Raw genomic sequence first — 24,073 nt, forward strand, 5'->3', positions numbered from 1 at the left:
CTTCTGCTCTATTAGGATCTGGGGAAATAGCGCTTGGAGTCTGTCTTATGCCAAAAAAGCAGTCTATGAATGGAATGAAAAATGAAGTGAATGTGGCCTTTTTTAGCAGATTACGTTACACTGGGCTGCAGTGCTTCTTGGCACTGTTCTTCAGAGACAGAGATGGCGAGTGTGTGGAGAACTATGTAGGTAGCAACGAAGATTTACTGAGGTTTGACTTTAGTGACATCTGTGAGGGTTTGGTGACTGGAAAAATTGGAATGGAAATGTGTGTTCTCTCTGATCATCTACTGGTGTTACCTGATTTTCCTCAAGGTTAGGGTTGCCTTGAAATTGTTCTGGTAGGCACTGATTAAATAAAAGAATGGGAGCAGGAGTCATGTGAAGTGTTTGAGTATGTTGTGAACTGGTTTGATTCTGTTGGCCCTTTCTTCTGTCAGAGCAAATGGGTTCAATCAGGACAGTATGGCTTTTGATCCTGAGATTTTATACTAAGCATGAAGCAGGACTTTTCAGATCAGAAGTCTTGGCTGACAAGACTTCCGCTGGATTTACATTGCAGAATCTCCTTATGAATGTCCATTGCTTCTTCTGTAGGTCTTTCTGTATTTCTTGCCATCTGTTGTTAGGAGTTGATCTGTTGCGTAAAATCTGCCATTCTGAAGCACTAATTCTGAGGAAAGGTTATAAAATACTTCTTTCTTCTTTTCTCTCTCCTTGTTCCGGGGGCAGGCTTTTCGAGAGGGCTCACGAAAGTCATTGAGAATGAAGGTGAGTGGAACTGAGAAGCATCTGTGATAACACTCTTGTTGTTGTTGTTGGTTGGTTGGTTTTTTTACCCTCTAATTTTGTGCCTCTCATTGTTTGTCTGGGGAATTTCGGACTGTGGTATCTATGTCAAAATAATCCCAAGCCTTTCCATGCACTACAAGCAGGCCTGCTCAAAAGGGTATCCCATGAATCACCCCTTGAACCTTGCTTTTGCTCCAGATGGCTCATCACTTCTGTAAGTTAGTATCATCCTGATCCAAGAGATAAGACTGATTCATGACACCTTAGAGTGAGGTGTCTAAGATGCAGAACTGGTTGTGGCTGCTCTCTTGTGAGGTCACTTATCATTTGATTGCATCAAGTTAAGTGTTGGTGTCCCTTTTTTCTCTCCACATCCTCTTACTTGGGGTGGATGGAATGGTGTATTTACCTCTTTTTTTGGCAATACTAATAGGTTTGGTTATACGATATAAAGCTTACTTAACCAAATAAATAAATTAATTAATTAAAATCCAGGAAGGGAACTTACACTTAGAACTATCCCTGCATACACAGAAGTTACCTTGAAGTCCCTCAGATTCCATCTGACCCCAATACTGTAACTGGGGCTGACTCCAAGCAGTTGACTCAGAGGAAATGGGGGGATTCTGTGGTGTCTGTCTAGGTGCATACTTGTCTCCATAGCACTCAAGTGCCTGGAGAGGGTAAAAATATGTGCAATTTTTATGCTGTTAGTATGTATGATGAAAATCATCATTTTTCAATGGTTCTGGTTACTGATACTTCAGTATGTCATACATCTTGGTCCTAAAAGCCAATTAAGTTTTTTACCTCTGGAATATTATTCGTTGATTATTTCAATTATTGTCAAGTAAAGAATGAAGCTCAATTTTTTTTCTGCCAGCTTCTTTTCATCTCCTCCCTTACAAGATGATATAAAACCTGATTTTGCCTTCTCTTACACTGCTTAGGACTTGCAGTTTTAACCTTCCGGGTGTTATCTTGTGCAGTACATTCAGTTTCTTGAAACCTTGGTGACAATTTAGCCAGAAGGTTTTTTGGAAATATTTTGGGATCAGTCAATGCAAAGATTGAGATACGATCAGCATCATCTAGCATTATGTTGGCTATGAGTGGGTTGACTATAAGAAAAGCTTGCATGAGATTTACTTGCATTTGTGTGTTCTGTTCCTTAGCTTTTTTAAACTGCATAATTATTTTTTCCAAAGTGACTTAAAAAGAATTCTGGCCAAATGCTGGCTTAATTTTCTTGTGTGTAACAGTGCCAAATACCCATTCTCAAGAGGCCTTAGTCTGACACACAGTTCTTTATAGACTCCTGAGTGCACTGTTGAACCATATTTTTGAAGAATGGAGATTCTGAAAAAGGCGTCATCATAACCAGTGTTTTAAGTTGGAGAGTCTGTGCCCTTTTTGTAGTCTATTGGTAGCTCAGAGCACTGTGGATAGGTTTGTCCCATTGTTTGCTAGTCGTTCACCTGTTGTTCTTTGGTGCAGAATTCGCCTTCTGAAGCACATGCCTTGGATGAAAACACAGCTGAAGGGTGGGAGAATCGGATACGACTCTGGACAGATCAGTATGAAGAAGCCTTTACTAACCAGTACAGCGCTGATGTGCAAAACCTGCTGGAGCGTCATCTGAACTCTAATAAAGAATACGTGGGCAAAACCGCTATGCTGGACACAATCAACAAAACAGAGCTGGCCTGCAATAACACCGTTATTGGGTCTCAGATGCAGGTAAGAGCTAACGTGACAGAGGAAGTGGGGTGGGTGAGATCCTCTGGGTGTGGGTGCTGGGGGAGCAGGAACGAAGCTGGTCACAGGCGGGACATGGCACCTTCTTTGAGTGTAGGTTTGAGAACACTTGTATTCAGCATTATGAAGTTGGACTCTTCTGTACAGTTCTGCAGTAGGATTCTTGGTATTTTGGTGTAAGTACTTCTGGTGACCGAAAGACCGAATCAGGCAGAACCAGATCTCTCGCTTCCTGGAAATAGGAAGCTTCCTGCTTTCTAGCTGAGATTTCATGGTGTTTTTTTTCTGATTCGTACTGTGTGTGAAACTATTTTAAAGAAGCCTTTCAACGTGACTTCAGTCTTTTTGAATGATTACTTGGACTCTGATAACTTTTAAATGCTGCACGATTACAATTGATTTTAGGGAACTGTCTGTACCTAATTCTGTCCCTTCTGAGATATGCACTGGTTAGTGTCTTGCCAGCTCTGTGGAATGTGTGTAGATGAAGAGAAACGGTGAAAGGATGTTTGTGTTGTGTCTGTTTACTCCCTCACTGTTCTGAGCTGATGTTTCATCTGGTCCATGAGTTGTTGAGTGGAGAGGAGCATTCCCACTCAGTTCAGGTGTTGTTGACTTTCTTTGTTTGGAGAAATTGAAGATAGGTGGAACTGAAAAACAGATGTGGGGCACCTCTCCTTTAGAAGGGGAGCAGTCAGAAACCTGAATGTCAGGTATATGTTTGTGCTTGAATCATTCTTATTTATATCAGGTGACTCACCTCTCTGTGAAGTCCGTGTGTTCCCTCCCAACTTTCCCTCTGCTTCCAGGTAGGTGAAGCACACCAGGCAGAGCACAGATATTGCCAGTAAGAGAGAGTGCAACACAGGGACTTTAGACTCCTTCCTTCCATTCTTACCTCTAGTTCTACAGTAATAAAACATAGGAGGAGGAGGGAATAACCTTTCTGTATGACTGTGTGAGTGGCCTCTGTAAGTGAAACAACTGTGAAAAAATACAGGCAGGGAAATGTTCTGCTTTTCTTGGAGTCTTACATGTAGTTTTCTAACTCATTCACATTAATTTTAGGAGAAGACCTGAAATAAATAGTAAAGCATATGCTGTTTTCTTTTTGTCACCTTCGCAGTGTGTAGCAGGACAGATGGTTATAAAAGAGCACCGTACGTAAGAGTGCTTGTTCTTGCCATGCTTTCTTGCAATTTCTTTCCCCTGTACAGGTGTAGGTTTTCCCACAGGGAAAAGTGACCTGCATTCCAAATCAGAAGGTTCCAGTGGAGTCTATCACAAAGAGACAAAAAGATTAAGTTGCAAATCTTCATAGTGAGCTGCGGTTACTCTAAACAAGCTGCAAGTAGGTTGCTTTCATTCCAAATGCTGGCAAAGTACAAAGTGAATTTGTGGTATCTCTTGGATACTGAGGAAGGCTGTCCTGGGCTGCCACTTGTCAGCCCTTCTGTCCTTGTTTTCCCTGCTTAGCAGATGGCTGCAAAGTGTTGTGAGGATGCTAGCTGGCACTGGTGTGGAGTGACCAGCCAGGAATATGAGGTCTCTCATCCTGTGCTTTATGTCTTTTATCAGTTTATTTGTCTCATCTCCGTTAGGTAAACTGAGAAGGTTTCTCAGTTTGCATCACCTGCCATTTCACTGAATATCATTACTGGACGGGAAAATAGCTTTTCTGGATGATGAGAAAATAGGTACTTCAAAATGGGTAAAAATATGCAAATACTGCTCTACTTGGCCATGAAGACTCTCAAGCATGTAGAAAGGAATAAAAATAAAATGTCATATATGTCCTGTGTGCTCTTACAGTTGATTAGCTTGGGTAAACAGTGATGAGAGTGTAGTCTGTGTATTCTTCCAAGAGGGGAAAAAAGGGGGGGAAGGGAGGGAAATGGTGACTTAAAAGCTCCTCCAAACTAGGATGAGTAGGAAGAGGTGGGCTAAGAAGTTTCACCTGGGATGTGAGATTTGATCATTGGGATGGTGTGAATAAGCCAGTTCTCAACCATCCAAATGATGCAAAGGAAAGCTTCTGAAAACCTGAGGCTGCTTGGTACCAGGAATAAAAACAACTAGATGGCCAGATGCCTGACAATTTGAAAGCAATGAAGCGCTTTTCTGCCTTCTATTGCCAGAGCAAACCCAGGGTCATTATTTGCCCTTTGTTGCCTCTGATAATTGCTGACTTGAGCTCAAACCCCTGATTGATTTCACATGCTAAAGTGAAGAGCCTTTATAAAATAAAGCCACCGAGTATTATGCAGATGTTGCTCTGCAAAAATATCGGAACGGTTCTGTCTGATTACCAGTCAGCAATCCCTGGCCTGTGACGTACGTAAAATCATTTGTTCTTTTCACACATGAAAGCATGGCAGCTAATCCTCTTCATATTTCTAAATTCAGAGAATGAAAAGCAAGCTGAGCTAGGATCTTACAGAAATGCTGAGATCATTCCTGTTGTACCAAACTGCGATAATTGAAGCTTTACAGATGCACTGATACTCTCTCCTCCATGGGTTTTCTTTTCCTTCCACCACCTCACTTCATCCTACTGGTGTTCCACAAGCTGTTTTTTCAAAAATGAGGTGAAGAGTAATGCAAAGCAGTCATGGACCAAAGGTGGGAATGAAGGCCACCAGGTAATAATTCACATTTCTGAAAGATACAAAGAAAAAACTATAGAATTGTGGAATAATTAAGGTTGGAAGGAAACACAGGAGCTCAGCTGGTCTATTCCTCCTCCATACAGAGCCTGTTCAGATAAGGAGCTGACTGTAACAGAACATAAGTGAATGTGACACACAATACTACTGTTCTCAGGAAAGGAAGGCATCTTATCTTAGACTTGACTCATGTTATGGGCTTGTTGATCGGAAATCGGGGCTAGCAGTGTGACTTCTTGCTCCTAAAATATTTCTTCTATGCCAGTTTAATGGGTTTCTCTGGAATTGGGAAATGGTCTGTGCACTCTAGGCAGGATTCAGGATATGACACTGCAAGGCTTTTCATAGTCTCTCTAATACATACATTCAGGTTTTTCCAATTGTCTGAAGATGTATTGGTATGAAAATGTGTGCAAGAATTGTGCCCTGTAGGCATGATAAACATAGCACTGGATACATCTCTACAAGATCTGGAACAGCAAGGCCATTATTCCCATCTGCATAGATTTCAAATGAATATTTTTATAAAGCTATTTTTATCCTGGAGACCTGAGTGAGAGAAGTCGACTAATAGATATATTAATATTTTATTGGCTGATCCAAGATTTGTAGTGTAATATCGTATTAAAACAATGAAAGCCTCCTTCTCCCCAAAGAGATTTATTCAAAACACATGGTAAGATGGCTTAAAAAAAAAAAAGAGAGAGAGAAGAGTCTGTGATTCAGAGCTCTCAACATGGTCAGTATGGAGGGCTTCATTTGCTTCCCAGTGCTGAGTGCTGCCTTAGGGCGTAAACTTTTGTTTTCCTGAGGTTGGATGTCATCATTCTCCTGTTCTTCAGATTGAGCCCTTTCTTAAGCTAATGATTTTTATTCAGATGAGCAGACTGCACAGTAGCTGTTTCTAACGAGCTTCACCAGGAGAAGTTGGGAGCTTTCCTTCAACGGCATCATGTGGTTTACTTCTAATTTAGATAGATGGATGTTACTGTTGCTGAAGCAAGAACACTTACGTCTCAGTTCAGCCTGGAGAAGTATCAAGAAGCAGTCCTTATGAACAATGCATTACATACTTAGGAAGGAGCGCACACAGTTCTTTTGTGGTGAGGCAGCCAGCCATCTTCACATAATTCTGCAGAGTTTCCCAAATTTTATGTGCAGAGAGATGTAACCTGCTAAGCAAGGAAAGTTTTTGGGTTTTGCTTTCTTTTTTTAATAAAATAAATCTTTTCTGTGTCCTAGTGTTTATAGTATCCTCCTGTTAAGCCATAAAACATGTCGGTTTTGGATGTTTGTGCTTAAGGACCGCTGTGCTTTCATACTGTCAAGACATGTTGTGAAAATTCATTGTGATAGAAAATAGACTTGAACATGAAGGAGATTCACTAAACTGTCAGCACCTGCTTGAAAATGTATTTCTTCACGTTTCAACAACAACAACAAAAAAAGCGTGATAAAATCCTCAGCACTGGTTGATCAGGAAGATGAAGAAGATTCTGGATTGAGATGGAAATTGACAGCTTAAGTCTTTGGCTTGTTAGCTAGAATTACCATCCTCTGCAGAAGGAAAAGCTTCTGTTTTTCCTCTGAATGTGTGACAACCCACAATTTAGGGAAGATTTGAGTTATTCTGTCTATGAAAGTGGCCATAATTGCAGAGCAGTTCCCTATTAGCAGCATCTGACAGGTCTGGTTATGCCTCCTAGCTGCAAGACTAAAACCCTCCATCTGATAGATTTGTGAATCTGTTGAAGGAAAGAAATATTTTGTTTTTGATAAATATTATCAAGGTCATTGGTTATCACTAAGCTGTTACAGAATAACAGGATAAACAATATATTGACTGGATGTATGTGCAGTTTTTGACTTTTCTGCCAGATTAATTTTTCTTTTCTCAGTAAGCACTGTACTCTCCATGAATTGCAGGCCTTCGGTTTAAGCACTTGTATTTCACTCTGTTTTGTTACAGCTGCAGCTGGGACGGGTGACTCGGGTTCAGAAGCACCGGAAGATCCTGAGGGCAGCAAGAGACTTGGCACTAGATACCCTTATAATTGAGTATCGAGGGAAGGTTATGTTACGACAGCAATTCGAGGTCAATGGGCATTTCTTCAAAAAGTAAGAGTACTACAAAGTGAACAGTTTGAGAGCATCGTGGCACAGAGAAGGCTAATGCAGACTTGCAGGGCCCTTGCCATCTGTGCCATCCACAGAAATGTGAAATCAAATATATAGCCTCAGCTTGATGCTCTGCTTATGAACCAAAACCCACTGAAGTAAATCTGTTCCATCTTGCTCATGGAAATACATAGGCCTCCAGAGCAGTAGTACTGATTGAAACACTGCTTCCTGTTTTAACTGCCGTGGGAATTGAGTATTTGGGGATTGAGACATTCTGTTACTTCTCCAGGCCATACCCATTTGTGCTGTTCTACTCCAAGTTCAATGGCGTTGAAATGTGTGTTGATGCCCGCACCTTTGGTAACGATGCCAGGTTCATCAGGCGCTCCTGCACTCCGAATGCAGAGGTAAATTCTCTTCACCATCACCAAAATTGCAGATAAATTTTACATAACTCTGATGCATTGACTTTTTATGAATATTCAAACTTAGAATGCAGTAAACAGGGTGAATTCTCTGCATCTCTTGCTCATTTGATGGTTTATATTTGGAATAAGAGATCAGCAGAAGGTTGGGAAAGTGAGTATTTTCTTGAAGGGAAATGTTTCTATTAAAGCTCTCATCTGGCTGGAGAATGATAGGATAAGCAGGTGTGAGTGGAAAAGCATAGGATGAGACAGAGCAGTGAAACAGGCTTTTCCCTTTAGCAATTTTTGGATAATTATTCGTGTAATATTTGAGAGCTACTTTACTGTGAAGGAGTCTTCCCTCTCGGAAATAAGAAGTGCAACTTGTGGAGATGTTAGTTTCTCTCTGCTTTGTTTAACAAGGTTCGTCATGTGATTGCTGATGGGATGATCCACCTGTGTATCTATGCTGTTGCCACCATTGCCAAGGACACAGAGGTTACCATCGCCTTTGACTATGAGTACAACATCTGGTGAGTCCTTCACCTCGCCCAGGAGCTCTCCACTGCCCTCCTGGACTGGACATCCTTCCTCCAGCCCTTTCCTCGCATTCTACATTTTGCTCCGTTTTCTACTGAATTGCATTTTCCGGCTATTCTGTCCAGTTCTGCTGGCATATTCTACAGTAGAGGCCATAAGGTAGCCTGCTGTCCTTGCTTTGGCACGTGGTGAGATGTTTAGTAGGAGATGCATTGAATGTCTCTGTGCAAGGGTTGAGAAATGAAGAGTGACACGAATTATGTTTGTGTTTTGGAGCAGCAACTATAAAGTGGACTGTGCGTGTCACAAGGGGAACCGGAATTGCCCTGTGCAGAAACGTAGCCCAAATGCTGCAGAACACCTACCTCCACCTGTTTTAGGCACACTGATTGGGGCAGAAACACGCCGACGAAAAGCCCGCCGAAAGGAACTAGAAATGGAACAGCAGAGCGTTGTATTGGATGAGAACATCAGTCAGCAAACAGAAGAAGTTCCAGAGGGACCTGTGGCAGTCAGTGACAATGAGGTAGAACTCCTGACGCTTTGTCAAATACCTTTGTTTTGAATGTTTTTATTGGTGGAGTGGAATCTCATTGGGGACAGTACTGTGTCTTCAGAACAGAAACTGCCTGAGGCCTTTCTTAAACCTTAGATTTCTATGAGAATCTTGGAAACTTTAAAATGCTGCCAGATTTTGTTTGCTGTGCTAAGTCTTGACTTCTCTTTTAGGTTGCAGATAAGGAAGAGAAACAAGAAGAGGAGAAAGAGGAGTCTGTAGATGAACAAGGAACCTTGGTCCACAGCAGACGGGCAAGTACCTTTCTGTTTATCGTTCAGAGGAATGATAAGGACTGGCTTCATGTAGTGACCAACAGGTCCTGTTGGTTATTTCATTTGTTTCAACACAAATTCCAGCTGCTGGTGGTCATCAGTTGACTCCACACAGTAGGATTTATATTAGGGCACTGCAGACTCGAAGGTAGAGACAGCTTTATTTCCTGGTTGAAAGGTTTGACTGTTAGTTTCAGGGCTATTTTATTGTCAAACTCGTACCACTAAAAAGACAGTGCTAGGTTCAAAAAAGGTAATTGCACCCTTTTTATGTTCTTGCAGTGCCTCTCATTTTGCCAGCCCAAGAATTTATGGAGCCATATGATGAGCCAGAACCTTGACCCTTTTTGATGAGTTAGGTTTGTTAACCTGCATCTGCTCCATGTATGAGTTGACAAACAGTTGTGCAGATAAGTTGCCATGAGGGAAGGGGATAGGATGAAGTGGCAAACCTTTTCAAGAGGGATAGGCTACCAACAGTATTTCTGGCACAAATCAGTGAAAGTTGCTATATTGTTAAGTAGGGAATCTTTTTGTGCACCCATATTACTATCTTGATCAAAATATTTCTTAGTGCTTTTGGTTCTAAGTCTCTTCTCAACTTTCTTATATTGTTATTTTTATTTGTTGGTTTAAAAAAGTCAGTGAAGAAAAGGGACTTCCATCCTTCTTCCAGGCAACAAATGTGTCAGAGTTAGGAGTTTCTTGTTTTCTTTGTTCACTAAATACCCTGTCCCCCAGGGGTCGGTACTGGGGCCCATCTTGTTTAATATCTTCTTTGATGACCTAGGTGAGGGGATTGAGTGCACCCTTGGTAGATTTGCAGATGACACCAAGTTGGGAGGTGGTGTGGATCTGCCTGAGGGTAGGGAGGCCCTTCAGAGGGATCTGTATAAGCTGAATCGCTGGGCCGAGGTGAATGGGATGAGGTTCAACAAGGCCAAGTGTTGGGTCCTGCACTTTGGCCACAACAACCCCATGCAGCGCTATGGGCCTGGGGACGAGTGGCTGGATGAGTGTGAAGAGGAAAGGGACCTGGGGGTGTTGGTTGGTGCTTGGTTGAACATGAGCCCACAGTGTGCCCAGGTGGCCAAGAGGGCCAACAGCATCCTGGCCTGCATTAGAAATGGTGTGGCCAGCAGGAGCAGGGAGGTGAGCATCCCCTGTACTCAGCACTGGTGAGGCCGCACCTCGAGTGCTGTGTTCAGTTTTGGGCTCCTCACTACAGGAAAGGCATCGCGGCCCTGGAGCGTGTCCAGAGAAGGGCAACGAAATGGTGAGGGGTGTGGAGCACAAACCTTATGAGGAGCAGCTGAGGGAGCTGGAATTGTTCAGTGTGGAGAGAGGAGGCTCAGGGGAAACCTCACTGCACTCTACAACCTTCTGAAGGGAGGTTGTGGTGTAAAAGGGGCTGGCCTCTTCTCCCAGGCAGTGAGCAGGACACGGGGTAATGGCTGCAAGTTGTACCAGAGGAGGTTTAGGTTGGACATGAGGAAAAACTTCTCTCAGAGTGGTCAGGCACTGGAATGGCTGCCCAGGGAGGTGGTGGAGTCGCCGTCCCTGGCAGTGCTCAAGAGGCATCTGGGTGACGAGCTGCGAGATGTGGTTTAGTGCTTGTGGTAGCAGTGGAAATGAGAAGACTGTTGGACTGGATGATCTTGTAGGTCGTTTCCAACCTTGTGATTCTATGATTCTATGATTCACCATGCTTTTCTCTAATCAGAGAGATCAATCTTCCGTGTGGAAATTTCCCGAGAGTGTTTTAATCGTTAAGATGGTACAGTAAATTGCAGAGCCAGGGGCCATCCGGCAGAGAGATCCTTGGGTTATCCCATGGGTTTTTTAGAAGGGGCAAGATAAAGCAGTTAGTTTCTGCTCAAGTTTGAATAAAAGCAGCCTCCCGTCAGACTGGCCATAAGCTTAGGGGAAGATTCTATTTTTATTGCAAGGAAACTGATATCTTTCTGAGACAGTATAGTTCGAGAAACGTATCCACGTGTAGTGTTAGTTTCCCATGAGCTTGTAAGCCCTATTCCTGTGCGTGTTTCGCCAGTTAATCTCCTGTAATGAGCTTCAGTTTTCTATGCTTGGCACCAGTTAAATACCTGTATCTGCAATTTTCTCAATCTTAAAAATTTATTTTTGTGGACTGAATATTTTTGAAACGTAACACCACAGTGGCAGGCTTGATGTGTGTGAGTAGTGCTGTGTACTTTAAGACACTTCCTCCCCCATGGCAGTTCCTAGAAGGCACCTCGTCTCACCTGATTCTTCTTGAAATTCACTTGGCTTGTCTGCCAGCCTCTGCAGCATTATTGTACTGGTTCTTTTGCATATGGAATTCACAATTATTTCTGACACAGCTAGGTGATAAGATTTCCTGTTGTTTGTTTACCTAATAAATATCTCCTTGCCTCTCTGCTCTTTTATGTTCTGTTTTTCTTACTCGCTGGGTAAGCTGCTTGGACATAAGCTTTTATTTTGAGCTGGATGATCTCCTGACAATTTGTGGGGTAGTTTTGTGCTTGCTGAAAATTACTGATTCTCTTACTTCTGTTGCCTCTGGCTTATGTTTGCTTCTAATGTTTTTCATTAGCAAGCAGATCCATTTGTTTCCAGGTCATCTTTTCACTCCATTCTTTCTCCCAGTTTTTAGTTCTTAAATCATGTTTCCTTTTGGCTATTTTATAAATGTAACTCAGTAGTATTTAAGTGATCCTATTTAAGAACAAAATCTAGTTCTTATTACTCTAGGAATGCGTAATTACTCTGTCAGTATTCTGGGAAATTTGCTGTATTAAAAACGAATGCTTGAAGGAAAAAAGAAAATAAAGCCTCGTCTTTTCCCTATCTTGTTCTTGGTTCACTGCTGTTCAGCAGTTGTTCTGTCAGCTGCTTTGCATCCCTTATCTGATCTTGCATTCTCCTGTGTGCATGATTTGCAGTGCTAACTTCGATTTACTTTTTTGTGTTGTAGTCCCGGGAAGATAGGAAGGTAGAAGCCATCATGCACATGTTTGAGAACTTGGAAAAGAGAAAGAGGAGACGAGAGCAGCCATCAGACCGGAACAGCACTGATGCTGAAGTCAGCGTCAATTCTGAGACTCCTGAGCTGGAGGAAATAAAAACAGAAACTCCCGAAACTGAGGATGCGAGCTCAACACTGAGTGCTGCTGCTGCTTCAAGTGTCTCTAACAGTAACAGCAGTACTGGGGTGAACACAAGGCGGTCTTCACAAGTAGTAGCGGTAAGATGAAGATGTGTTAGAGCCTGCATACCAAACCCGTAAGCAGCTTGTCTCATCAGGATTGGGAGAGACTTCAGAGGCTCTCTAGCCTGCTCTCACCCAGACAGGGCTGGCTTTGAGGTCAGACCATGCAGCCCTGTGTTTACCCCGTCTTGTCTTTAACACTTCCAAGGATGGAGATTGCATGTCCTTTGGATCCGGTCATCCAGTTCTCATGCTGAAGAACTTTTGCCTTTTATCTAGTCTGCATATACGTCTGTATGTTATCTCGTCTTCCCACCGTGTGCTGCTGCAAAGAGCCTGCATTTTCTTGTGCCCTCAGTTGGAATGTAGGAAGACTTTTCTTAGGTGGCACTTTCCTTTGGGTGGATTAAGCCTAGCTCCTTCACTCAGTGGGCTGTATATTAGGAGGTGTTTTCCTTTTCCTTTGTGTTTGTTTTTTTTGGGGGGGGGGTTTGCTTGCTTTATTTTTTTTCCTGTCTACTTTCAGTGCGTGTGTTCCCATTATGCAGCAGATATTTTGCCTAGGTATTTTCACAGATACTTGCCTAGAATGATGCTTGCCAGCTCAGATTAGAGGTGAGCATAGTTGCCTTAAGACAAATAGCAAGTTGAATAATGCTGCTGTCTTACTGAAGCACAGTATACTAGCTGACCTCTTAAGAACACAGCAAAGAAAACAGTAGTGTGTGTCAGTCTTTTAGAAGAGAAATAGAAGGCTCCTAATGGTGCTTGGACTAATGGCGATTTGTTTTGTAGGATGCTGTCCCAGAAAAAACAGTTACTAAGCCTGCTCCAGCAAAACCCTCCAGGCCCCGACCAAAAAGTCGATTCTCTCGATACCGGACCAGTTCAGCACAAAGACTGAGAAGACAGAAACAAGCCAATTCCCAGCAAGCTGAACTTGTACAGACTGTCTCAGAGGAGGGAAGCACTGCCAACTTGGTAACCACGACAGATGTCACCAGTGTAGAAGGTCCAGGAGAAGGCAGACAGTTGATGGGATCTGACCCAACTGTTATCCTGGCTGCAGGATCTCAGTCTAATCGGACTGCAGTGAAGTACCCCAAAACTAAAAAGGTAAATATGATCAAATACTTAAACTGGACAGGGAAAAAGTAGGTGTTTTGTGGTCTTTAGGAAAAAGTTGGCTCAGGGGAAACTCTTTTTCAGAACACTCAGAATGATCTGATTTTATGTTGGCTTTATTTTTTCTCTTGTAGTGTCTAAGAGCCCTCATCATGAGTCAGATGGCTGCTCAGTGCTGTACAAAGACCAAGAAACAATTAGCAGATCAATGCAGTTAGTCTACATAGAACTTAGGTACCAGCAGGCTGAATGAGGTGCAGTAGGAATGGTTTCACTGTTGGGTACAGCAAAGAGCCTAGAAAGAGACAAATCTCACAGCTTTATCTTTGTGGGGAGGTGATCACTTCCAGCTTGAGGGGTCCTGACAAAAGGGTTGTAGGAGGATTGTCATTATAAGGAATTGGGTGGTGGAGGGTGAGCCCTGGTTGAGAGAGCAAAAAGTGATGTCTGTGGTAAGGAAGAGAGCTAGGCTGAAGAAAAGAGTATGCTCTTTGTGGGCACATTAAGCTTGAGGTATTACCCAGTCATCTGTGAGGTGCTAGGCAATTCCCAGAGAAAAGAATCCAGAAACTGCATGCATACAGTCTTGAGAAGTTTTCTCCATGCTTTCAGTGTATTGGAAGCAAGGAGGAAAGGGCTGTCAGCCAAGAATTTTTACATTAAATCAAACAGCACAGAGGTGAAGTGAGACTTACTTTAAAAAAAAAACCAAAATAAAGCCACCAGCATTAACTGTAGGTTACTGCATCCTGCAAAGGGTAGTAGAGATTCTCTTGTGTATGCTGCCAAGAGGATGAAGAGAGAAAAGTTGAGCCATTATGTAGTAAGAGTTAGGCAGAATATAAGTTCAGAATAGCATAGCAGTGTATTGGGTATGGAGATCAGTGGCAGCATCTTTTATGGATGAGGGGATGGCAGGATGGGGGATATTTGTTTAGAACAAAATGGAATAGGTTAGCTTTCAGCTTGGCAGAACTGAAGACTGAGAGGGAAATGTGACTGCAGACTAAAATGTGCAAGCTGGGAGAAGTTTTTCAGGGAAATGAGAATTTGCAGAAGGTAGAATGTACTGGGAACAAATAAATAGCTATGAATACAGTTAGGCTTGCAGCTAGAAACTGGCTTAGAACAAGGCAGTCGAATTCTAGGCGAACCTTCTAATAACATTAATTAAGGTAAAATTGAGCTACTCCTACAAAACAGGATTAAAGCTGCGCCTGCAGTAGATAAGAATTGTAACTGATGCAGCAAAGTTGTGGCTGTGTTCTTTCCTGTTGAGGAATATAAGGAGGTTTTAGCATACGAGCTGACCCCAAGATTGCTTTCCTGTATGCCTTTGTGCCATATCACCTTTCCTTTCTCTGTGCTAGTTGCATTGACGTGTGTTTTCTCCTTCAGTATCTTGTTACGGAATGGCTGAATGACAAGGCAGAAAAGCAGGAGTGCCCTATTGAATGCCCTCTGCGCATTACTACAGACCCAACAGTTTTGGCAACAACTCTAAATATGTTGCCAGGTCTCATCCACTCCCCGCTAATTTGTACCACACCTAAACACTACATTCGTTTTGGATCACCTTTCAACCCTGAGAGGCGTCGAAGGCCCTTTCTGTTGGATGGAATTTACAGCTCCTGTAAAAAGGTATGTTTGCTCATGTCTTACTCTGGGGGCTGTATACTCATCATGCTATTGCTGGCACAATTGTAAATCTGTCCTGTTCTCTTTGAGAACATGTTTCCATGTATTCCTGCTGAGCTGGCCTTGTCCGGTGTCTTAAGGCAGTCTGTAAGTGATGACTGCTGACCCTCTCCTGCCCAGGGTTCAAGTCTTCATCCTTGCTTTCTACTGTAGCAGAAGTGTTCTGTGGTCCCCTTTGAAACATTTATTTTTGCATTTATCGTGGCTGTTTATTATCTAGCATGCGTAATTTAATGGGTTTAATTGTTGCCTTTAGAATGCATTTCCTCACTTCTTTCACAGTCAGAAGATGGTTGGCGCTGTGGGGACAGGACAGTGTTCCAGAGCACCTTGGGAATACAGTGCTTCAGTCAGGTTCTGTTCTCTTTGGAGAGCCTGTGTTATTTAGCAGAGCCTTTTCACAAGAGCAAGCCCATGGCTCTCTTTTTGGGATCACAAAATAGCTGTCTGTTTGTGGCCCTGTAGGAAACCTAAGCTGAGCCCAGCTGAGTACTTTGTTTCTCCAGAGGTGGTATGTGGCCAGCAAATGCTAGCATTTACCCATCTGCAGGGAAACAGTAGTTCAGTCACATTTCTTTCTGAATCCATCTTGCCTGTCACCTGTCAGCTTTGCTCAGAGGCTTTTCCAGTTCCTGTATCACTAATTACCTGAGAGCAGCTTTATGGAAATCCTCTCTGATCTTGCAGTCTTGGTAGCTCTCAAACACGTCCTAGTTTCCTTGCCCTCTTTTGAGGGAGTTATTCCAAAGAGCAGTTTTGGACTTCACCATTCTCACCTCCTGCCAGTTTGTTGCCTTACTCTAACACATGCTTAGGGAAAAAAAAAAAGTCTCATTATTTCCTTCGTATGGATGGAATGGCTCTGATGGTTCATATATACTCATGGGAACAAAGTCCTGTTTGCTTCTGTGGGCAATCTTCCCATGCATCTTTTGTTACCTTTGGCTATTTTCTAGTCATACAGTAGTTGTGACTGCTTGGGAGAGAATGGAATAGTCTCACTATGGACTTCTTTCATTTGCTCCACGTCTTTTTGAAGTCAGTGAACGTTGTTTTGCAGCTCAGGCATTCTCAGTGTTGAATAAAGCAGAAAGCTACTTTGTGTCATGTAGCCTATACCTATTTGTGTTTCCCAGTATGACAACTGAATTTTCTGTTGACGGGTTGATTTAGACCTGTTCAGTCTGTGATTTACCATGTTTGTTAGAAAAAATCTATATTTTTTTCAGGGCCATAATTTTAGAAGTGATTGTTTCTGGCTTTGTATGGTATTTTCTTCTAGTCTGTATTGAGCTATGTCCTTTTTTTTCCCATCCATTTCCCAGTTTGCTAAGAAAATGTTGAATGCTGTCTTCTAGCATGTTCTTGTTCCTCCTAGGCTGGCATCATCTGAAAACTTAAGCACACTGCCTGTTCTGTTACCTAAATAATTAGTGAAACATTGCAGGATTCAGTGTCCAGAACCCATGTTGCAGATTTTTTAATAGATTTCTACTTTCTGAAATAAAATAATTTATAACTGCTCTAATAAGGATTTTCATCTCCTTTATAGGAGTTCCCCAGTTTTTCCACAGAAAAGACTGCTTGCTAGCAGTTGGTGTTTTTATCACTGCTACTGACAGCCTGGAGATGTAGGAAAAAGTCTGCTACTCGTGCTCAGGAATGTTCAGAAAGCTCTCACAAGGAAGACCTCCTTTTCAGCTAGCTGAGGTTTAGAAATGGTCCAGAACTTGATGATGATGTTACTCTCCCATGATCTGATCTTTGTTGTTGCTTCTTGATTATTCGGTCAGGAATGATGGTTTGTAAAGGTTGCTCAAATAGGTCACGTGTATTTTCTTGGATTGTCTGTAGGCTTCTTCTTTAATCTACAGAGAACTGTGCCGAAAAACTAAGCTGATCTCAGCTTGTGTCCAAAGCGTGCCAATGTCTGTACCTTCCCTGTACCAGGGAAACTGAACTGTGTAACATGTTCACATTCATCACACGTACAGTGACTTGGCTGGCAGATCAGACGCCACATTTGAGGTAGCAGAGCTCCACAATGACTGGCTGGCACTCCACACTCCTTGTAGTGGCTGCAGTGTAATTCACTGAGATAGATTTGAACAAAGAAAGTGTCTGCTGCACGGTAATGAAGGCCATCAGAATAGATCCTGTTACCTGCTCTTCACCTCTGCTTTAAAGTTGTTTCACTTGGAGGGTTGTGACCACGGAGTTTCTGACACGCTTCCACGATAGCTTGAGGAACACACTGTGTGTGTAACTCTGATAAGACACCTTGCTGATGCACAGAAGAACTAACTGGGTTACTGGAAAGCAAAGTTATGGTCTTAAACCTTTCTCTGAGCATAAAAGACTTGTGAAGTGAATCTCTCGGGTAATTTGGCTCCTGTCATTTGGCTGAATTAGCTTTTTGTTTTCCATTTTGTATTTATTTTTTGTAATAAAGTAACTGAAGGTTTCCTGCCTGCCATCAGGAGTTGGTTTGGATCAAGACATGCAGTTAGCCCAGCCACTGTAACAGCTCATTTGATGAGTCTTCAAGTTCACATCCATGTTCTAAAGACCACTGTGATTTTTATCTCTTTTATTAGTAGCTGAAGAAAAGATGCTTTTTCTTTTTTTTTTTTTTGTTCCAACCCCCTTGAAAACTGCTGCTTGTGTTTTATCAGATGTTTTTGTTCTTTTTCTCTGCCTGGAAGCAAGCACAGTCCTGGAAGAACTATGTGACTAAGCTCAGCCATTTCTCAGAGGAATTGTTAGAGCAGAATCTGTTAGGCTCTAATATGCTTTAGTGAAGCAGTGTGCTCATGCTCCTTAGCAGGAAACAAGTTTTTTGCAAAAAACAAAGTTTTAAGATACCTTAACAGACAACTCATTTTTATTAATGAAGCTTGTTTCTAATAGATCTTGGCTGCCAGCTATTTTAATTTCATTTATAATTTGTTTTTTTGTTTTTTACTTTTGTTATTATTGAAGACTTGTCCCTAGTAGACATTTCGTCAGAAGCACGTAGTCACATCCATCACAGTAGCTGTTAGTATGTGTGAAGAAGGTAATCTCATGTTCTGAGCAGTGTGCCCCGCTGCACATAGTGTAGGAGTTGCAGTTCATCCTGCAGGATTGCACAGGAAGCACTGGAGGGGTTGCACGTTTATGTAGTCTCGTTCTGTTTCAGCGCTGGATCAAACAAGCCCTGGAAGAGGGGATGACTCAGACCTCACCAGCTCCACAAGAGAACAGAGCCCAATGTCTGTACCAAAGTAACGAGAACAGCAGCTCTTCCAGCATCTGCAAAGATGACACAGGTGAGTGCTGAGCACCATGAGGGCACTTGAGTGAAGCGGGGGAAGCTGCCGAATAACAAAGGCAGTTATACAGGTTGGCATCTTAATGTGTACTGCTGCTTCATGGTGCATCTTTCTGACAGGTGAGAATGTTCCTTTGCCATTCATTCAGGTTTCTGTAGACATTCTAGCTTTGAGCATCATGTGTTAAATTTCTCAGTATTTTCCTATGAAAAGACAATCACTTTATCTTGCATCATTGACCCCAGTGTCATGTAATCATTTGTCCAGTGGTAGGAGGGGAAGTACAATTTAATCTCTTTTCAGCAGGATGCTGTTAGATGGACAAAATATCTGCTGACTATAGAAAGATGTAGCAAAGTCTGAGAGGCGTGTATGTAATGAGCAAATCAATCTCAAAGATGGAGGAGCTCAAATCTGTGAGAAAAGCAGCAGGATGGTTAAGTATTTTGCCTGAATCTTTCTGCGGTGAAAGAAGTTGAGAAGATCCACCTGATCAGTGATAAGTTTTCCAAGAATGACAGGCAGGAAGCTAGATAATATGCAGATAATAAGAAAGTGATTATTGAAAAGATAAATTACTGAGAAATGACCAGAGCACCAAAACCATTAAAAGCACATCCCTGAGCAATACCTGAAGAAGCAAACAACTGAGCTGCAAGATTTACTTAATTGTTGGGGTTTTGTTGGGTTTTTTTAACTGCACATCAAAAAGGATATTACAGAAAGGGATTAATGTTTTGTTGGAGTAAAATATGTTTGAACTGTATTGATGTTGCATATAGGGTTGAACTTGAACTGCTGGGTTCAAGTAATGAAAACTGCTCTCTGTGATTTGTTCATAGCAGTGACACTGACGTTTCCTTCTGACCCTCCTGGCTCCTGTGCCCCTAGCTCCCTCCTGGGCTTCTTTTCTACTAATGGAAATATTTTCTTCCATGACAGTGTTGGAGATTCATGGACTCCATTTGGGTTGGGAGGAAGGGAAAGGAGGTGGTGTGTGATTTGCAGTTGTTCGTGGAGCAGTCTTATCCTCAGTTCACTCTGCTTTTCAGACTTGCTGAGTCCCCTGAAGAAATGGAAGTCTCGCTACTTGATGGAGCAGAACGTTAAGAAGCTGCTGAGGCCTCTGTCTCCTGTCACCCCTCCACCTCCCATCCCTTCAGTTCCTGGCTCAGTGAGCCCACAGCTGGCTACACCCTGCTCCTCTGTGCCAGGAGAGGAGGAAAGTCGCAATGGTTATGGTGTGATGTTCTCACCAATTCCTTCTCTGGCTGCTAGTCGCTGCAATACTCCACTACAGTTTGAGGTAAATCCAACTGGAGGCTCAAAATGCCAAAAAGAGAGGAACTGGAAGATATGCCACAGAGGTAGCACTAGACACACCTTCCTTTTTGAGTATGCAACTATCTTCCTGAGCAGCATTGTGGTGGCACACTCAAGTACTGCTGCCTTTTTCCTTTACTCCACTTCTGTCTGTAGCAAATTTCTTTCTCCATTAAATTTCAAACCTTGTAGCAGCCCAGCCTCCCCTCACATCCCATCATTAACATTAGATTGGTTCTTTTCTTCATTTCTATGGCTCTATATTTTGCAGGCTCTTCAGTATTCTTCAGTCATCTTCCCTCCTTCATCTCTCATTGCCCATATGGTTCCCAGTCCTCCATGTCTCTTCCAAAGAATGTAACAGTGCTCCAGTTTCCTTAGGCTGTCTGACACATCCTCAGCTTCTTTTTCCCTCGACAGATTTTAATCACCCAAAATATGGTAGAAATATTTTACATCACTTTCCCCTGCGTTCTTCATTTCTCCTTTTTCTTGCTGGTGTAGCAAGTCAATACTCTGTGCCTTTGATTTCATGACAGCTTCCTTATGTGCAGAAGTACTGAGCAGGCTGTTTAGGTGGATTTCCTTGCTCTCAGTTCTGAGTGAGAGTTATCTGCCAGGACATTCCACTTCCATTTTGTGTTGCATTTCTTTATGTGAATAGGAATTGTGCTGTTTGTAGTTTATTTTTAGCTTATAGTATTGCATATTTTCATTTAAAAAATTGAACAAAAAAAAAAGTCTGCTGCTCAGACTCTGCATTTAAAACTATTAAAAATAATTCTGTGCAGTGACAGACTGCTCTATACTGGAGACTCTTTTGCTCCCTCATCTGCTTTGCAAAAAGTCCTTTGTGGTATTTTTAGCTTAATGTGCTTCTGATTATTTTCTTTGAGAACTCTTTTTTGTAAGATGTCTGAAAGGCAAATCTGTGGAGGTCAGCAGGGAAGATTGTGGAGCGCTGAGGAGAGATGAAAGGCTGTTTCAGGCACAGAGCTGGACTGTAAATTGTCCTTACTTCTGCTGTGGTTGAGGTGGCAGATCAGAGCAGTACTGCTGTGTGCCTCCACAGTCTAATCACTGATTTTCAGTCTCACCTTCGCATGTTGGTTGCAATGTTAGAAGCCTGTATTGCACTATGTTTCTGTGTGCTTGCCCCATTTACCTTCTTTCCCTCTAGACCATAGGCAGCTTTGTTCGAATTCCCGTGTTTCTCTAAATGCAGCTCGCTCATAACAAGTCTATTGTAATGGCACGTCTGTTTCATTCTGTTCTTCATTCTAACTTGAGAGGGTATGTCTCACAAAATAAACTCATCCAAAGGTTTGTACTTTAGTCCTGTGGCTGTATAGCATGGTGGGAAGGAAACAGCAGTGATTCTTTTATTGGTTTACAAGCCTCCTCGAGTGAGCAGGTGATGATCTACTGCTGGCTTGCTGGGAAATGATAGGACCATAGAACCACAGAAACCACTGAACTTGACAGAGTTAGCATTAAATGTGGGCCAGTTCCTGGATAGCCTTTGCTTAGAGTAGCCACTGCTAACCTCTGTGCTTGTTTTTAATTGACTTCATTTTGCTTCTGGACTGCTTAGCTATATGAATAACAAGATGCTTTCCCTCCCTTCAGAACGTATCCTCCCCTGAGAGTTCCCCTGCGCATAGACCCGAGTCCATGTCACCTGAGGTGGGTATCACTGCCTCGGTTGTGTGTGAATGAAGAGCGTGTGTGCTGGTGTTCATTTGAGGCTTCAGTGAGATGGGAGGGATGAGAAGTTTGGGCTGTTGGGGACAAGGGTGGAGCGTTAGTTGCGATAAGACTGAGCAGGTTTTTCAGGATTATCGCAAGAGAGAAAACAAAGCAAAATGAAATTAACTGAAGACTGGAATTTATTATTCGTTTGTTGACGTTGGTAGGGAACAGATCATGTGAAGACCTGGTATACCTCAGTTCTGAGATGTAGGCAAGAGGTGTGAGGTTGGAAATAGCATCAGCCCCAGCCCAGGAAACAAGGGCTTTGTGATACTTACTGAGCAGCAGCAAAAGGACACCTGGGGAAGAAATAGGGAAGTGTTGGCTGGTTATTTAGACTAGCTTGTGGAGGCAGGGTAGGGGCACCTGACCTGCCCTTTTCAGCCTTGATTTACGTCTTGTTCACTTGCAGTCTTAAAACATTGAGGAGGCATGAGATACAGTACTTTATTTAGCTGCTGGCCTGTTGTGAAACATGAGGTGAAATAGTCTGAAACTGTGTAAAATACACATTCATCTCTAATGTGGCAGCTTACTGGGGCTGTAATACAAGGGGAAAAATACTTCAGCAGCTGCAGTGGGGCAGATCTGGTGCCTAGTGCTGCTGTGTTTTGGCTGAGCACTGTAGTCCTGCAAAGAGCATGGAGTCGTGTCAGTTATGTTCATTGTCTGAGATCCTGACAACATGGTGAAGGAGAGCATCATTTCTTCCTTTGCCTGGGAGGTTTTTTGGCACTTAAAGTAGTACAATGGATATACCATTGTGTCAGCCCCTAGTGTTCAGAAACTGTGACAGTGCAAAGATGACGCCGTTACGCCTTTGTTAGAGAATGTAAACCGTGGAAACGCAGTATAAATTTAATGAATGGACCATTGTTAGAGATTGCTGAGAAAGAGATGTGAAAACAAATGCTTTGGGGATTCTGGGCATCATATTGTTAGGGAGTCGGTGGTGGTTGACTTAGGGCATTCAAGAACTTGGCCAATAAAACAGCAGATGGACACCAAATCTCTTCTGTTTTTCCTGAGAGCGAACCTAGCTAGCATGAACTGTTAATGTCAGCTTTGGGACATTTCGGGTGATCAAAGATGCTTTTTTTTCCCTTCATTGACTGGACAGGGGATAATGCTGAGTCTTGCCCTCTGCTGCATTAAGACTTTTAAAGGGAGAAAGGGCATCTTGTACTAGGCAGCTAAACTGCATTACTATTTAGTCCCGGTCATTCCCTTCTAGAACAAACAGAACAGTGCAGCACAGTGTCAAGAGGGTGATTAAAAACAAAAAGCTGGAAAGCAGGAAGTTCGCATTGTACAGAATGTTTTCTGACTGAAGTTTCTCTCCCCATCCCTGCCTGATCCTGATCCTTTTCCTGACTTCCCACCCCATCCTGTGGTCTTCCTGGATTTTGTAGCTCTGCCTCCGATCTGACGTGGATTCCAGTGCAAACACCTGCCCAGAACGGCCGTCGCTGCTCAGCTTTGGATCCTCTGATCTGGCTCCACAACCTTCCATAAACTCTACTTCAGAGACAAACTTCCCAGGAAAAAGTGGGGAAGCACAGATGCTGCTACGAAGCTCTGATCAGGCTTTTCGGACAGAGTTTAATTTAATGTATGCCTTTTCCCCATTGAACGCTATGCCACGTGTGGATGGCTTGTTGCGGGGATCTGCGTGTCTGGGAGACAGGAAGCCAGTGAATTCGGAAGCAGGATGCTGCAGCTCTCCTTCTGAAGGATATTTCAGCAGACATGAGTCAGGACTGCTTAAAGAGGCAGCGCATGGATCCATGTCTCCCTGCGGCGAGAGGGCTTGTGAAGGCGTCCGATCTGCTCCCCAGAACCCACCACAAAGGAAGAAGGCGAGTATTCTTGTATGAGACGTGCTGGGACTGCAGAAATTCTTTCACCGTGGGGAAGGCATGCGGTGAAAAATGAAGCTTTTTTTTTTTTTTTCTTCTTTTTTTTTTTTAATGGAATATAACTAAAATAAACTTGGCAAGTAATCCAGGTGTCCAATGCCTGGGCAGAATCAGTAAAGTCGTTAAAAGAGAGGGAGTGACCATTTAGACAAGATCCTGGTGTGAGAGTTGATGTGACCAACTCACATCAGGAATACCTTTTTGGGGAGCACAGAAAGGGAAATGTGGTGCTGGTAGCCTTCATAAACAGTTGTTAAAGAGAGGCGAGAGGCAGAGTAATAACAAAGTGCCACTTGTTTCATTGGTGGAGGCATTACTTGGAAGGAGAGCCCAACATTTAGAAAGAAAATATGGGCTGTTTGCTGGGAAGGCTTAATAATATGGGAAGGTAGCAGCATCGCAGGAAAAGTAAGTGAAGATTCTTAATAAATTTTAGCACTTTGAAACTAGAAGCATGGGAGTATTGTTTAATACAAAGTGAGTGAGTACTGGTTTCTAGTAGTAAGCCAGTGATCCACAGGGGGCTAAAACTGAGTAGAAGTGATAATCAGGCATTGCTGTGATAAAAACAGATGCTGATAGGACAGATAAACGTACACTTGTGCAGATATTTATC

General features: G+C 42.7%; 1 protein-coding gene across 1 annotated transcript in view; it reads left to right on the forward strand.

Annotated features, from left to right (window-relative positions):
* SETD5 (SET domain containing 5) overlaps nt 1–24,073 on the forward strand; it is a 61,479-nt gene that overhangs the window by 27,661 nt on the left and 9,745 nt on the right. The window contains exons 7-20 of the mRNA XM_052679097.1: nt 733–771; nt 2,290–2,532; nt 7,186–7,334; nt 7,627–7,744; nt 8,168–8,277; nt 8,564–8,810; nt 9,014–9,094; nt 12,093–12,362; nt 13,122–13,442; nt 14,850–15,092; nt 18,331–18,460; nt 19,516–19,769; nt 21,416–21,472; nt 22,951–23,397. Coding sequence (XP_052535057.1) covers nt 733–771; nt 2,290–2,532; nt 7,186–7,334; nt 7,627–7,744; nt 8,168–8,277; nt 8,564–8,810; nt 9,014–9,094; nt 12,093–12,362; nt 13,122–13,442; nt 14,850–15,092; nt 18,331–18,460; nt 19,516–19,769; nt 21,416–21,472; nt 22,951–23,397 — 2,709 coding nt within the window. The remainder of the gene's footprint in view (nt 1–732; nt 772–2,289; nt 2,533–7,185; nt 7,335–7,626; nt 7,745–8,167; nt 8,278–8,563; nt 8,811–9,013; nt 9,095–12,092; nt 12,363–13,121; nt 13,443–14,849; nt 15,093–18,330; nt 18,461–19,515; nt 19,770–21,415; nt 21,473–22,950; nt 23,398–24,073) is intronic.

Source organism: Tympanuchus pallidicinctus, unplaced genomic scaffold, assembly GCF_026119805.1.
Source record: "Tympanuchus pallidicinctus isolate F22 unplaced genomic scaffold, pur_lepc_1.0 scaffold17, whole genome shotgun sequence".
NCBI classification, from domain to species: domain Eukaryota; kingdom Metazoa; phylum Chordata; class Aves; order Galliformes; family Phasianidae; genus Tympanuchus; species Tympanuchus pallidicinctus.